This window comes from Orycteropus afer, unplaced genomic scaffold, assembly GCF_000298275.1.
Source record: "Orycteropus afer afer isolate SDZICR_OR568_19922 unplaced genomic scaffold, OryAfe1.0 scaffold00194, whole genome shotgun sequence".
NCBI lineage: Eukaryota > Metazoa > Chordata > Mammalia > Tubulidentata > Orycteropodidae > Orycteropus > Orycteropus afer.
In genome coordinates, this window is record NW_006921781.1 from 2106812 (window position 1) to 2122924 (window position 16113).

The following is a 16113-nucleotide window of genomic DNA, read 5'->3' on the forward strand; positions in this document are numbered from 1 at the left end:
GTGTGCCTGGAGTAGACACATATAGTCAATCTGAACACAGGTGGGAAGGTGCATGGGACTACACCCATGAACATCCATCCACCCACCATCCATCCATCCATCCATTTATCTATCTATCTATCTAACTATCTATGAAGGCTGGGCAATCTACTTCCATACTGATACCACTTTGGAAACCCAAGGAGGGGTCACTATGAGTTGGATCTGACTCAATGGCAGAGAGTTTGGTTTGAGATAGATACACACACACACACACACACACACACAGAGTTTGACAGAGGCTATCTTTACCTATTTTTACATGCTTCAAATATATCCATGATTGTCATAGAGTACACAGGGGACAAAGTTATGAAGACATCTTAGTCACAATCAAACACCTTGAGGGAATGAGTTGCTGGGTATGGAGGTTCAAGGACCACAGTCTCGGGGGACACTAAGGTCACCTGGCATAATATAGTCCATAAAGACAATATTCTGCATCTTATTTTGGTCAGTAGCAACTGGGGTCTTAAAAGCTTGTGAGCAGCCATCTAAGGTGCCACAAACAGTCTTTCCCCATCTGCAGCAAAGAAGAGTGAAGAAAGTCAAAGATTCAAGAGAACAATTAGTGCAAAGGACTAACAGACCACATGAACCCCAGCCTCCATGACCCTGAGGCTAGAAGAACTAGGTGGTGTCCAGCTACTACTTCTGAGCATTCTGAAAGGGATTATCATAAGAGATCCTGGATAAAGTGGGGGAAAATGTGGAACAAAACTCAAAATCATAAAAAAAAGACCAGGCTTACTGATCTGATGAAGACTGGTGGAAATTTAAGACTACGGCCCTTAGACACCCTTCAAGCTAGGAACTGAACTTAAGCCCGGTTATGAAACTGTCAGCCAAAGGAAAGACAGACCTATAAGGTGAACAGTAAGATCAGGAAGGTATGCAATCATTAGAACAATCAAGCATATGAACTCATTTGGAAAGCATTTGCCCAGGGACAGAGCTAGGAAGCTGGGAGGAGATCGAAAAAAAGGATAAAAGGAAGGGGTAGGTGCAGGGAGGAAGTGAAGAATACTATTGCATTGTGGGGACTGCAGTAAATGTTACAAAACAGAATGTGTATGGATTGTTGAATGGTAACCAATTTACTCTGTAAACTTTCGTGCAAATCTCAATTTTTTAAAAAAGGTTATTTGCTTATGTTAAAATGTTTTTTTTTTTTTTTTTTAAACTGGTTATCTTGTTATGTATTCAGAATAAATGGAGCTGTTAGAATGAACATTCTGGAATATAGTGCCAAGGTGGAAAAAACAATAGAGAAAATAAAGGACAGAAAATTCGAAAGGGTTACATTTTATAAGTACATACAGTTATAACTGAATCTGATACTTTGATACGAGGTTAATGAAGTTAAATGGAAAGAAATGTGATTCTAAGACTGGAGAAAGGATTGGATCCCTTAATTGTTACTAACTTTTTAAATGGGTTACAAATACAAATTATTAGCAAATAGGCAAAAAAAAAAAAAATCTGGAGAAGACATTTAAAAAAAAAAAAAGCCTATTTCGGAATAAAGATAAACTTTCTAAAATGTTAATGTAGTAATTTACCTTAAGAAATGCAGAACAGGCCCAACCACAAATCTCAACTAGCTTATCTTAAAAGAGCTTGTAACTCTATTTAAAAGCACCCAGTGCTAAGGAGTGCTGAGTAGATTCTGATTAAAAAAAAAAAAAAAAAGAAATCCACAGAGAATAGCCTAAAAATGGGGATAAATTCTCTCACCATGACAGACCAGTATGACTTAGAAGAACTAGAAATGATATAAACAGACATTAGGCTTAATGTCAAGGATGAATCAAAAGGACGATAATGCTACTTTTTCTCAGTGTGGAAGAGTGATATTAAGTTTGCTTGATATTGAAAATAATAAAGCTGATGTTACAAAATTACAGGCCACATTAAGACAGCTTTTTCTGAGTGTTGCAATAAAATCTGACATTAGCACGGGTGAATGTTAACGTCTTCATATAAGACACACTCCTCTTCTGTAATGACATGTTAGTGAAGCAGGACATACCTAAAAGATCAGTTTGAATATATACATACCACGGGCTGTTTGGTGATGTCCACCAAGTCCTTAAGATTGTAATACTGATGTTTTTCAAAAGCTGAAAAGAGCATGTCTAAAACGTGTTGTTTATCAGCTCGAGCTCGCTTTCCATCTTCTTTCTTTTTCCTTTCATATTCAATCTATGTGCAAGAAGCAAAAGAAATAAAGGTATCAATTCAATATACTCTGAAACACAGGCATTCTCTTTTCAGTCATCCCATAACCATTAGATTTAAATGTTCAGACAGCAGGCTAAAGACCAGGGATGGGTGCAGAATCTGGGTCCTCAATGCTCCCAGAGTTCCTTGATGGTGGTAATACCGATCTAAAGCATTTTGTAATGTACCCATTTCCCTCCAAAAATGCTTTCTTGTCTAAAATTTTATCCATTTAGTTTGGCTGCTAGTTAACCAATTCTGATCAGAAACTCTTAACAGTTCCTTTGACTTTGATTAATCAAAATGTAGTGAAATGGTTTATCTAACAGATCCATCATTCAAAACTTGGGAGTCCCCTGACAGGACTTAGGTTGACAGGCAGACAGATCACAGGACAGATCCACCTAGGAGTGAAAAGTGGGGGAAGCACTGGTAAAAAGGCAGTAATGTGGGGCAGTGACAAGAGGCCTTTTCTTCTCCTAACTCTGTGTGACCTCCCAAAGCTTGTTTCTTTGCTTATGAAAGGAAGTAAGATTAGTAACAGAAAAGGTAAATAACACACTCTAGCACTCAGGTGCAAGCAAACCATTTTTCTAAAATTTCAATTTTATCTAGGAAAAAAAAATGCAAGTGAGCTCCAAATGCAACTGTATGATACACTTTCATTTTAAACACAAATATAAATTAACTTCATCCAAATAAAAACAACACTTTAGGAACATGCACTGTATGTACCCTATAGTTTTGTGTACCTCCATGTGTACCAGACTGGGAAGCAGTGGCACTAGGAGAACATGTAAGTTCTCTCCTAGAGTCACCACCCTGACATGGTTCATTTAAAAAAAAAACAAAAAAACCTGTTTAATGAAAACATGCCATTTGCATTCACTCATTACAGTTGATTAAATTTTTAATTTTCAGAAACACTTCATTTTTATGAAACATCAGGAACATGTTAGAGAAATTCTGCATTTATAAACCGCGGCTGCCAACCTGGGTAATAAAGCAACAGCAGGCTGGGTGGAAGGCGCCAGAGAAACATCTCCTGTGCACCAACCGGAGTAACTACAGCCTGGGGAATAGCCTCAAAAATAATGATGTGCATTTCAAGCTTACAACTAAATTACTGCAGAAATTCCAATCCAATCTAGTTGGGCCTATTCCTTATATTTTAACAAGAGAGTTTTGTTATCGAGCAAGTTAATTTCGATTGAGGTTAAAACTAAAAATAGTATCTAATACATAAGGTTGTTACGTGCTGACTCATGATGCCCTCTGTCAGAGTAGAACTGTCCTATAGGGTTTCCTGGGCTAATCTTCATGGGAGCAGACTGCCAGGTCTTTTGTCCCATGGAGCCACTGGTGGGTTTGAACTGCCGACTTTTTGGTTAGCAGCAAAGCACTTAACTAGTGTGCCACCAGGGATCCTCCTAATACATAATAAACCAAAAACCAAGTCCACTGTCATTAAGTCAATTACAATTCATAGCAACTCTGTAGGATAGAGCAGAATTGCCCCACAGGGTTTCCAAGGCTGTAAATCTTTATGGAAGTAGCCTGCCTCATCTTTCTCCTTTTGGTTAGCAGTCAAATGCTTTAACCACTATGCCTCAAGAGCTCCCTCATAAAACATAATAACTCACTGACTTCGAGTTGATTCTACTCATAGAGACCTCTCCTTGGGTTTCTGAGGCGGTATCTCTACAGAAGTATATTGTCCAATCTTCCTTTCGAGGAGTGGCTGGTGGGTTTGAATTGGCAGCCTTCTGGTTAGCAGTCAAATGCCTTAGGCACTACGCTGTAACACATAATAAAAACCAGACCAAACACACTGCTGACGAGTCGGATCTGACTCATAGCAACCCCTCCTTGGGTTTCTGAGGCAGTATCACTAAGGAAGTAGATTGCCTAACCTTCCTTCCAAGGAGTGGCTGGTGGGTTTGAACCATCAGCCTTCTGGTTAGCAGTCTAATGCCTTAGGCATTATGCCACCAGAGCTCCTATAACACATAAGAGGGGTTTTCAAATTACTAGTAAAAGGAAATTTTGATAATACTGAGTATCTTTCAATTAAATAAAACTGACACTAGACAAGGTGAAAGGATTAACTTAATCATCTTCACTTTTTTGATGTGTACACCTTGGAAGTAAAACTCAAAATTTTCTTCAGCTTCAACTTGAACTTGCATAGAGCAATTAATGGTCTGTTCCACAGTCGTCCCCTGGCCTTGTTCTGACTAATAATCTTGAGCTTCTCTGTCATCTGTTTTCACAAATGTAGTCAATTTGATTCCTGTGTATCCCATCTGGCCAAGTCCACATGTACATTCACACACACACACTTACTGCTGTTGAGTCGACTCAACTCATAGCGACCCCTCCTTGTGTTTCTGAGACAGTATCTCTACGGAAGTAGATTGCCCAATCTTCCTTCCGAGGAGTGGCTGGTGGGTTTGAACCGCCAGCCTTCTGGTTAGCAGTCAAATGCCTTAGGCACTAGCTACCACAGCTACCATGTGTGTAGTCACCATATATATTGTTGAAAAAAGGCATATGCAATGATTAAGTTGTTGGTTTTGCAAAATTCTATCATGTGGTCTCCAGCACCACTTCTTTAACTATAGCCATATGTTCCAACTACCAATGCTTCTCAGTTTCCAACTTTTGTATTCCGATCACCAGTTATTATCAACGTATCCTGATTGCATGTTCGGTCAATGTCAGACTGCAGAAGTTGGTAAAAATGTTCAATTTGTTCATCATTGGCTTTAGTGGTTGGTGCATAAATTTGAACAATAGTACTATTAACTAGTCTTCCTTGTAGGTGTATGAATATTATCCTACAAGTAGTAGCTGACATAAAGTAACGTTCAAAATGTGAAGATAACTCATAATCTCACTCTCCCACTTAATCATTCTGACACCAGCCACCCATGATGCTTGCTTTCTCTTCCCACTCAGAATTGGGTTTCTACAAGTTAGGATTCTGTCCTTCCAGGTCCTGTCAAAGAGGCAAATTGCAGCCTCTTTGCTGGCTCTCATAGCTCCCAGTGGGCTGCATAATTCACTAGAATGACTCACAGATAGTATTACCTATATTTACAGTTACTCATTTATTACAATCAGAGTTCTGGTGGTAACAGTGTTTAAAGCATTTGACTATTAACCAAAAGGTCAGTGGTTTGAAAAGACCACTCCGTGGGAGAAAGCTGAGGTAGTCTGCTTCCATAAAGATTTATACCCTTGGAAAACCCTAAGGGTTTCAGAAAGGATACAAGCATAAAGACAAATCAGACAAGGTCTGGGAGAGTTCTAGGCCCAGGGCCATTGCTGTCCCCTGGGACTTGACACTCCCATTTCAGTGCACAGATATTCTCACCAATCCAAGAGGCCCCAAAGAGAGCAATCCAAGGTTCCAAGTACCCCAGTCACTGGGACCTCAATGAATATGGGACCTGAGCCTTTATGCATAGTTAGGATCCATTCAATTAACGAGTGTGCAAACTGCATTAGGCCCTCTCACTTCCTGAAATGAGTTTGCCTGTGTAGACCCTACTAGCTTGGCTATTTTGGAAAACAAAGGCATCCTGATTGCTCGGGTTATTTTCAGAAACCAGACTCAAAAAGCCAAACCAAGTTCCTTGTCCCACAGACAGACTAGGAAAAAAACCCCTACAAGTCCAAGCGTCAGGTCTTTGGCTCGACAAAGAGCCCCTGAAGGGAATAATCAATATTTTAAGCCTTGCTTTGCTGATCAATAACTAATTATAGTTGTTCTTAGCTTGTATCCTGAAATCTCCTTGATTATGTTGGACAGTCTATATAGGGGGACTGCTGAAAAAGCAGGAAAAAGCCTGAGCAATTACAACCCTTTAAGCCTGGTCCAGTGTGGCATAAGAGAAATTTAACTTAAAATCTAGAAAATACAGGCTTAAGTGATCTGAAATTTCATCTAGCCAAAACCATCAGTCTTCAAAAAAGACAAAGCAAAGAAGTGGGTACTTCTGGGTTAGGAAAGAAAGTCTATTGTTGGTGGTTGCCTACTTCAAATGAGGGAAAAAAAGACCAGAAATGTGTTAGTCATGTCTATCTATGGCTCAATTCCTGCGGGGCAGCGCAGTGTAACTATACTTTTACTAGTGAATAAAAATTCCTAAAAGTGTAATCTGAATACCCAGATATATATATATAATCGCAATGACAAAAATGGAAATACTATTCTTCAGACCATTATAAGTGCTAGAAATATAATTGTACATTTATTTAAAAAGAAAAAGGAAAACAGAGATTCTCTTGAATGTCTTCAGGACAGATACTATGGGATAATTTATAGGGAAGATTGTTTGAAAACAAAACTTTTTAGTGCAGCATTCATTACATCTTTTTTTGATGTCTAAGACAGGCTTGTGAACCAAATTCTGCTCTGTGGTATCAGGGTAGTTCCGATGTATGTGTATTATGAGAATGAATTAAAACGACTTCCATGATCATTTAGTTATCAATACTTAAACTTAGGACTAAACTAAAGTCCTTGAGGTAACTTTTCTTTTTTAAACTGAACAGTATAGAAATGGTAATTGAGTATTATACTCAAAGCTTTGTACAACAAATTATCTGCAAACAAAATACAATGATATGAACTAGTCTCTTTAAGAGAAGACTGTAATTTTGAGATGATTTTATTTCTTCTCTTTTTACCTTTTTCCCCTTTTTTAGCTTGTTTCTCATGGGTACACAAGCACAGCAAGAAAAAGATACTCAAAGCAGTCAGAGCTCTAATCTGTTAGCAGCCACTATAAAATATTAGGTAAGGTGGGTATTAGAGTAGCAACAGCTTTAATTCAATGTGAATTTTAATTATCCATCTTATACCTACCCCCAACGACCCACAGATCACTGCATAAACCCACAGAGAAATAAATGCCAATTCAGAAAGCACTTCAAATTTAGTCCCTAGTTACAAATTTTTACAATTCAAAAACCCATCATACACAATTATTATATTTCCCAACAGAAAATAAAGTATTCAAGATTGAAATGGAACCAAATGTTGAAAAGCCATTGTGGATGTGGTAAAGAGATATTCCACCATCATTATTGAAACCTTAATCACTAACTACAATTATAAATGCCACCCACTACCAATTAAAATACTATAATAAAGGTGTCTGTAAATTTCTAGATTGTTGTTTGTAGAAACTTTGATTGCTTTGTCAAGCCAGTCTTTGTGAAGGTTTTTATTTTAACTTTGAAGTGAGCAAGACAGCTTTGAATATCTCAGTTTTGCATTTTAATTACTTACGAAGTATCATCACACTCTCCAGTGTTTCTATTTCTGCCTAATGTGTCATTATCTCTTGGGAGAAAATTAATTTTTTAGAGTTGGTCAGTAATTGGTAGGTAAATTCAAATGGACAAACCATGTAGTATGTTTATGCTATAAACTACTAATGGGCAAATATTGCTATGCTATATGAAGTCTGTACAATATTGTCCCAGAGGATGTGTTTTAGTCAGCAAAATTCAGAATTTATACATATAATTAAAGGTAATTTTTTTCCCTCTCACTGTCAATTTTCTAGTTGAGCTTTTCTAACTCTCTTTAACTTTTTAAGAGCTCTTGCCAGGAAAAGAAAGAGTGAGAAAGGGCAGGGAGAAAGGGGAGGGATATATCTTTTTTCAAAGCGAGGGGAGAAAATGATAATAAAGACATCAGTTTTTGTATAAAACCTCTACGTTTGGCAGAAAGAGGTTTGATGGAAAGAGGCTTTTTGATCATCTCCAAGGTACTATTTTCTCCCTTGTAACAGGAGATGGTGTATAGAACTAAAATGTTCTTAGCTGATCAGTGGCTGCACTAGAACATCCAGGGAGCATAAATAAAATTAAGATAGCTGCTCTCCACATTAGATCAATTACACCACAATCTCTAGAGATGTTGTTCTCTTAAAAGCTCCCCTGGCGACTCTAGTGTGTACAGTCAGGGTTGAGAACCACTATCTACATAGTGGAGGACATAATTCCTTATGAGAAAGGTCACAAGAAACCACAGAATACATGTAAGATGGCTGTGAAGTTTACACAGAACTACACAAAAGTCAACCAGAGCACACACACACAGAGGCATCCTTATTTTCAATCTGAGACAGAGGGAGCTGGAAGGGCTTGTGACATCAGCTGACTCTAAACTTTGATTATACACTTTTATTGTAAAAAACTGGAGCATGAGCTATATGCTCATCTATTTGTAAATTGTAAAAATACATAACTGTATTAGGTTCTGAGGCAGTATCTCTATGGAAGTAGACTGTCCAATCTTCCTCGCGAGGAATGGCTGGTTGGTTTGAACTGCCAGCTTTCTGGTTAGCAGTCAAACGCCTTAGGCACTATGCCACCAGAGCTCCTGGATATTATAAAGCATACACCAAATGAAAATAAAAAGAGATGAAATAAAAATAAATTATTTTAAGAAAAAGTTTTGTCAAAATTTTAAACACTGTCTTGTTCTTAAAATACAGTCATCTGTCCTCATGCTCTAGATGCTAAGTTTTTAAATGTATTGCAAATTGTGATAGCTTCATACTGGCAATAGCCAGCATAACTTAAGGCCTAACACACAAAGGCCAAGGATCCAACAGGCCATCAGCTCCATGTCCTCCTGAAGGGAGAGATGGCTAGGGGGTCCAAGCTCCATTTCCAAGATTCCTTTACCAGGTGGTTTCCAGCTGGACTTTGCCAAAGGGAAAATGGAAGTGGGAAGGAAGATTTTTTTCTGCTTGTGGTAGCACCTCCAGCTCCTGCAGCTTCCTGATCTGCAGGTGACCTTTCGTAAACCCAGCCTTTCCACTTTATATTTCTAACAAATTCCCTATGTTAATCTCTTCCTGTTTGAAATACCTCGGGTTGTTTCTGTTTCCCAAATAGACACTAACAGAGTCATCACTAAAGATGGGGTTTGGAAGCCATATTTAAAATAATACTGATAATTTTATTTTGAATAGACCAAGCTCTTATCACATCTGACGATGCCATCCCTGTTTCTACGTCATAAAGGTGAATGGCAAAGAGGTTATCTTAGGAGTAACAGAAGTGCCAGTTTTCCGTTTTCTTGTTCATATGTCTGCTTTACTAGTATTACTTTAATATATAATTTCTTTGCAGGAAACTTAAGATATTTAAGCTCATTTTTTGAGATTGAGTTCAGTTAAAAATAGATAGTACAATCTGCAAATCTCCGAATTTATAGATATAAGAACATAAACAGCTGAAAGGCAAAGGGTGATGGAAAATATGGGAACTGTTAATGGTGATAGTTGAATGATACGAGGAACATAACTTAAGTCACTAAACAACTGTACATGTGAAGATTACTGAAACGGCAAATGCTTTGTTAGCTATATATTAACATATAAACATACAACATACATAAATCGATGTAAGTTCTAATATATCCCCTCTCACTCCAATAGGTCCTCTTGTAAAACGTACTTTGACAACCCATTATTTCACAGTGCTTTTTTTCATCATTTGAAAGAATGGGGAACGGGGAATTTGATGGTCAAATGTTTGCAAAATGCAAGATTATAGAAATTCCTGAAGGTTCCTAACCTTTAGCATATTACAATGTTTTGTCAGTTTTGAAGAGTGGGGATATAATCAGAATCTACAAGAGTTATTTTACCACAGAATCCTTTTTATTCAAGGATACATTCACAAAATTAATGTTTCAAAACCTCACTTTGGAAAGTGTTGAACTATATGAACCAGTTCAAGTTTCAGAAACTTAATGAAGATTCAAAGCAAATGGAAAACTACTTAGGTTAGGTCATGTCCTGGTAAAGCAGAGTTTTCAGGGCTGAGCTGTTGAGGAAAGGGCAGTCTAATAGATAATTCAACTCATGTAAGTCATTTATGGGCTGACACATGGTTTCTGAATGGCAAGTTTGGCGGGTGTTCTATCTTAAATAGTTTGTGAACTGAAGAGAGATATCTGAATCTGATATCTCCAATAATACAGTGGGAATTAAAAAATATGGAGATGATTACATATAGACAGCATATACACACATGAAGGAGCTCTGGTGGCATTGTGGTTAAAGCTGTGGGCTGCTAACTAAAAAGCTGGTAGTTCAGGCTCACCAGTTGCTCTGACACAAAGATGAGGCAGTCTGTTCTGTAAAGATTTACAGTCTTGAAAACCCTATGAGCAATTCTACTCTGTCCTATGGGGTTGCTATGAGTCACAATTGACTCAAGAGCAGTGTGTCTGCTATACACACATATATATTTATATGATTTTTTTAAAAAAACAATCCCATTGCCATAGAATCAATTCTGACTCATAATGACCCCCACTGGGTTTCTGAGGCAGTAAATCTTTACAGGAGATTGCCCAGTCTTGCTTCCACAGAGTGGCTGGTCAGTTAGCAATCAGATGCCTTAGGCACCATGCTACCAGAGCTCCTTATTTATGTGTCAGGAAGGGTAAAAAAGTTTCTGGGGGTAAATGTTCCTTTCTGATCAAGTGTAGGGATATAGTTTTACACAAGTTTTCTTAGTTTTATTCTGATAATCATATTCAAAGAACCTCAACTGCTAAGAAGAAATAATGTTTATATAGCTCTATCTGGCAAAACTTTGAAAACATTTCCTTATTATACTGAATTTAAAAACTTTTAAAAAAGTCTTGATTGTGTACTCTCTACGTCATGTTGAACTACATTGATATTTTTCAACTCTTTTTTTTTTTTAATCAACATTCCCTCTGATAAACAACAGAAGTTTAAACCCACCAGCCGCTCCTCGGAAGGAAGGTTGAACAATCTATTTCCGTAGTGATATTACCTCAGAAACCCAAGGAGGGGTTGCTATAAGTCGGCAGTGAGTGAGTGAGTGAGTGAATAGTTCGTATTATAATACAGAGTATGCTTTTTTAAAGGTATGCAAGTGGCCCTGCCCATTTGCATTTTTTAAAAAATAATTAATGGACATTCAAATAGTGTAATGTGATAGATAAAACCCCAACTTTGTTTTCTTATAAACAAACTATTAATCAAAAGAAGTGAGTGTTGGTATAATGATTCACCCATCATCCTATGACAACCTTAACAAAATTTAGTACCTTGGACTAAAATATTACTAAATGCTAAAAAGAGTCTTTAAAAAAGTAGGATGTCATAGCTTTATGCTTTAGCAAATTCAGAATATAATGTACCTTTATTTATTTTTGTAGCAAAAAGAAAACAATGTAAGAACACTCCCCAAATAAGATACTTGAAATCTCTCTACCATCCATATCCGCCAAGCTTCAATGTCACTAAGAGGATGAATGAGGCAGAGGTCAGAGCTATGGCCAGCTTTTGTGGACCTCAGAGAGATCTGTCTATTGCCTCACAAGTGATGGCCTGTAGTAGTATGGTAAGAGTGATCACTGTAGTGGGATTTAGGAAAAAAATGGTTACGGAATATAAATGTGTATTTTCTACTATTAATGAAAGAAAGACTATGACCTACACTGGGGAACTGAAAAGGCACAGCCAGAGAACTGAATGCAGTGGCAGCTCCTTGAAGACAGAGGTTCATCTATTTGGTTCACCAGGGCTATGTACCTCAGGTACAAAGTAGACATTAAAAAGTATTTGTTACTGAGAGAAAACAAATCTTAGGTAATTGTGACAGGATACTGACATGGCTAAGTACTAACAATCTTCCCTAGGTTTCTCTCCTTATCCGAATGGAAGAACTTTACTGCTCACCGTAAATTCAGTCAATACATGTTCACTGTGACAAATACAACAGTGCTTTCAACACCGGTTGTTTTCTTCTCATTGTATAACTTATTTCATGAACTGAACATCTTTCTATGCTAGGTCAACTGTTACACTCCTTACTAAGTCTAGATTGTTGTTGTTGTTGTCAAGTGCCATCGAGTCGGACCCGACTCATAACGATCCCCTCCTTGGGTTTCCGAGGCAGTATCACTACGGAAGTAGATTGCCCAACCTTCCTTCCGAGGAGTGGCTGGTGGATTTGAACCGCCAGCCTTCTGGTTAGCAGTCAAGTGCCTTAGGCACTATGCTACCAGAGCTCCTGCAAGTCTAGATTAGCTTCTAACATTTTACCTTTTCTGCTTTCAGTGTTGTGAACTATGTTTGAGAGTTCCTTTATAATGAAGATTTTTGCCAGTGTCACTTCCTCTGGATATCTGCATCCTTTGGTCACACTCATTTACATTGAAAAGTTTGCTTTTGATAAGTTTCTGTTGACCCACAGTAACAAACAACAACGGAACATTCCTAAGGCTGCATATCTAGAGTCTCTTAAGTGGTGGCAGTGACAACATTCTCAAAATCAAATATTTCTTCTATAACATCATTTACATTTGATTCAAATTTTACTTCCAGCCCTACCACTTTTTGTTTCTTTGCTGCACTTTCATCTTTGTTGGCCAATTCCCTCTTTTAACACTTTTGTAAAATGCCAGCTGTGTTTATCACCAAGAGATAACCAGGCAACACAACTACACATTTTGCTGCATAACAAATACACAGTGGGCGATCACTGAAACTCTGAAAAACTGTAGAGATTGGTCACTGATCACAATGTGCATCTGTTATCTTCTCAGCGATTTGTGGACTGAAGAGCTAACAATGAAGCCTGTACTTCATGTAATTCCTCACAGTTAATATACCATGCTAACTAAAATCTGAGCTGTGTTGTTATGGGACTGGTGTTATTTAACTAAACTGTGGTAACTAAAATTCATACATATCAGAACTGTGCACAGAGGGGATACCCTGTACATATTATGCATGAAGAAAAACATACACTCATCTTAAATGCACAGCTCCATGAACTGTCAAACTGACACTGTACATATCCATGTAATTAGCACCCAGATCAAGAAATATCACCAGTACCCTAAAACCTTTTCTGTTTCCTTTAAGTTATAACCATCCTGAATCCCCACTAAACATAATCCTAATTCTCACAGCAAGGATCCATCTTGGCTGTTTTGCTGTTGACAAAAATAAATAATACAAGTGCTCTTTTGTGTCTGGCTTCTTTTGTCTAGCATTACATGTGTGAAATTTCGACTTCCAGTAAGATGGAGGACTAGGCAGACAAGTGACACAGACCCTCTTCAACAAAGAAAAGAAAAACCAATTGGCAGAGATACAGAAGATAATCCTGGAACTCTGAACTTTGAAAGGAACTATACAAAACTGGATTAGGCACCAACTAGTGGAAAAACCTGAAAGGAAACAGTGAGTCAGAGACGGTCAGAGCTGCATACTGCCAGCTACTCTGACGGGACCAACAGCCTGAATATTTCCAAGTGGTGTTGGGACCTGAGAATTGACCTAAAGAGCAGCCCTGGTCACTAAGGGCTGCAGGGACAACTGTGTTGGTGGCCTATGACTAGGAAGGGAAACAGCAAGGAGGGAGACAACCCGAGCTGTGGACTTTCTGCTGCCCAAAAGGCACAGGCATTTTGACTATTTACACGTGTCAGCCATTTTGGATATTTAAAGTGACAGCATTCTCATTCGGATTCTAGGGACCTAAGAATAGGCTCTGCTTGCCAAGGACGGCAGGGGCATATGAGAGGCTGACAACAGGAAAGGAGATAGGTGGTGAGTGTATAAGTGCTGTCAACTAGCGAATAGAGGAGCACAGCACAGTACCCTGCTTCCGTAGATAACATACAAACAAAACAAAGAAAAAAATATGGGCAAGTCACTCCAACATACAATCAATTAAATATAAACACAAAAACGTCACAATGCCTCAGAGACAACAGAACATCACAGTCCACACAAAGAAGCAAGATAAACCAGGAGAAACAAGGGACCAGGATACAGACCCAAAACACATCCCTAAGGAAGATGCAGCATTAGAACTCCCTGATAAGGAATTCAAAAGAATTATATTTAGGTACTTTCAATGAATTGAGAGGCAGATCAAGGAAAACACTGACAAAATTGAGGAAAACACAGAGAAAACCGTAGAACAATTTTGAAAGAAAATACAAGAACAAAATGACAAAATAAATGAAAAATTAGATAGGATACAAAATCTACACACAGAAATCCGGAAGATTAACACTAAACTTTCAGAAATAGATAAGACATTGAATGGACAAAGGAACAGAACTGAATTAATGGAAGACAAAATTAGGGAAATTGAAGACAAATACTGGAACACTTCTTTGGAAAGGGATCAAGTAGAAAAAAAATCAAAACAAAATGAAGAAAGTCTAAGATTAATGTGGGATACCATCAAAAGGAATAACCTACGTGTCATTGGAATTCCAGAACAGAAAGAGAAAAATAAAACCACTGAGAAAACTGTCAAAGATTGGTTGGAAGAGAATTTTCTTGGTATGATGAAAGATGAGAATATATCCATTCAGGAAGTCCAATGAACCCCAAACAGGATAGACCCCAAAAAGAAAATCACCCAGACATACCATCATCAAACTTACCAAAACCAAAGGCAAAGAAAGAATCCTGAAAGCAGCATGGGAAAAATGAAGTTACCTACAAGGGGGAACCAGTAAGGCTAAGCTCTGATTTCTCAGCAGAAACCATGCAGGCGAGAAGACAATGGAATGGTATGTATAAAACCCTGAAAGAGAGAAATTTCCAACCAAGAATTATGTGCCCGGCAAAATTATCCCTCAAATACGATGGTGAAATTAGGACATTTCTAGATAAGCAGAAATTAAGAGAATTTGTTAAAACCAGACAAATCTTAAAAGAGATGTTAAAGGGAGTCCTCTGGACAGAGAAGCAACAACAGCCAACAATAACTGACCATTAACAAACATGATGATATAACCCAGAAACCAACCCAGCTATGAAAGTATCCAAAGTACATAAGCCTACAAGATTGTAAACAGGGAACCAGAGACATCAATTGACAAATGAGGACAACTACAAATCAAAAAGAGGGAAAAAAACTGTGTTGTTAGAACTTCTAGATGGTAAGTCAAGACAACTACAAGATAGAATGGACTGTTATAAACTTGGGAAGAAAACTATAAATCACAGGGTAACCTCAAAGAAAAATGATAAACCCTCACATCAAAATAAAAAAGAGGACCAGCACAAATATTTAGCAAATACTAAAACAATAGCAATGAAGAAGTGGTAACACAATTCATAAACAAAATGAGCCCAGCATAGAAAATTACATGGAACAAAGAAACTGACAGCACGAAAATGCACATAACAAAAATTACAGCAACAAATTCCTATTTGCTGATAATAACATATCTAGCAAGGGACTTACCACTGGCCGTCAGAGAGATGCAAATCAAAACAAAAATGAGATACCGTCTCATCCCAGCACTGACGGCAAGGTTCAACGAGACAGAAAAGAACAAATGCTGGCAGGGATGTGGAGAGACTGGGACTCTCATACACTGCTTGTGTGACTGTGAAGTGACACAACCACTGTGGAAAGCAATATGGTGATTTTTTAGAAAGTTGGAATTGGAGATACAATTTGACTCAGCAATCCCATTACTAGGTATATCCTAGAGAGGTGAGAGCCAGGACAGAAACAGATATAGGCACGCCCATATTCATCACAGCACTATTTACAACAGCAAAAAGATGGAAACAACCTATGTGCCCATCAGCGGAAGAGTGGATGACCCAACTATGGTGCACACACACAAAGGAATGCTATGCAGCACTAAAGAGTAATATAGAGTCTGCAAATGCCCACATAATATGGAAGAACTTGGAGGACATTATGCTGATTGAAATAAGTCAATCACAGAAGGACAAATATAGTATTAGTTTGTTGTTGTGGAGGGTCAATGAAAGGTTTATATATGGA

General features: G+C 38.0%; 1 protein-coding gene across 1 annotated transcript in view; it reads right to left on the reverse strand.

Annotated features, from left to right (window-relative positions):
* GTF2F2 (general transcription factor IIF subunit 2) overlaps positions 1 to 16113 on the reverse strand; it is a 265374-nt gene that overhangs the window by 38767 nt on the left and 210494 nt on the right. The window contains exon 6 of the mRNA XM_007947821.2: positions 2101 to 2244. Within this exon, the coding sequence (XP_007946012.1) occupies positions 2101 to 2244 (144 nt within the window). The remainder of the gene's footprint in view (positions 1 to 2100; positions 2245 to 16113) is intronic.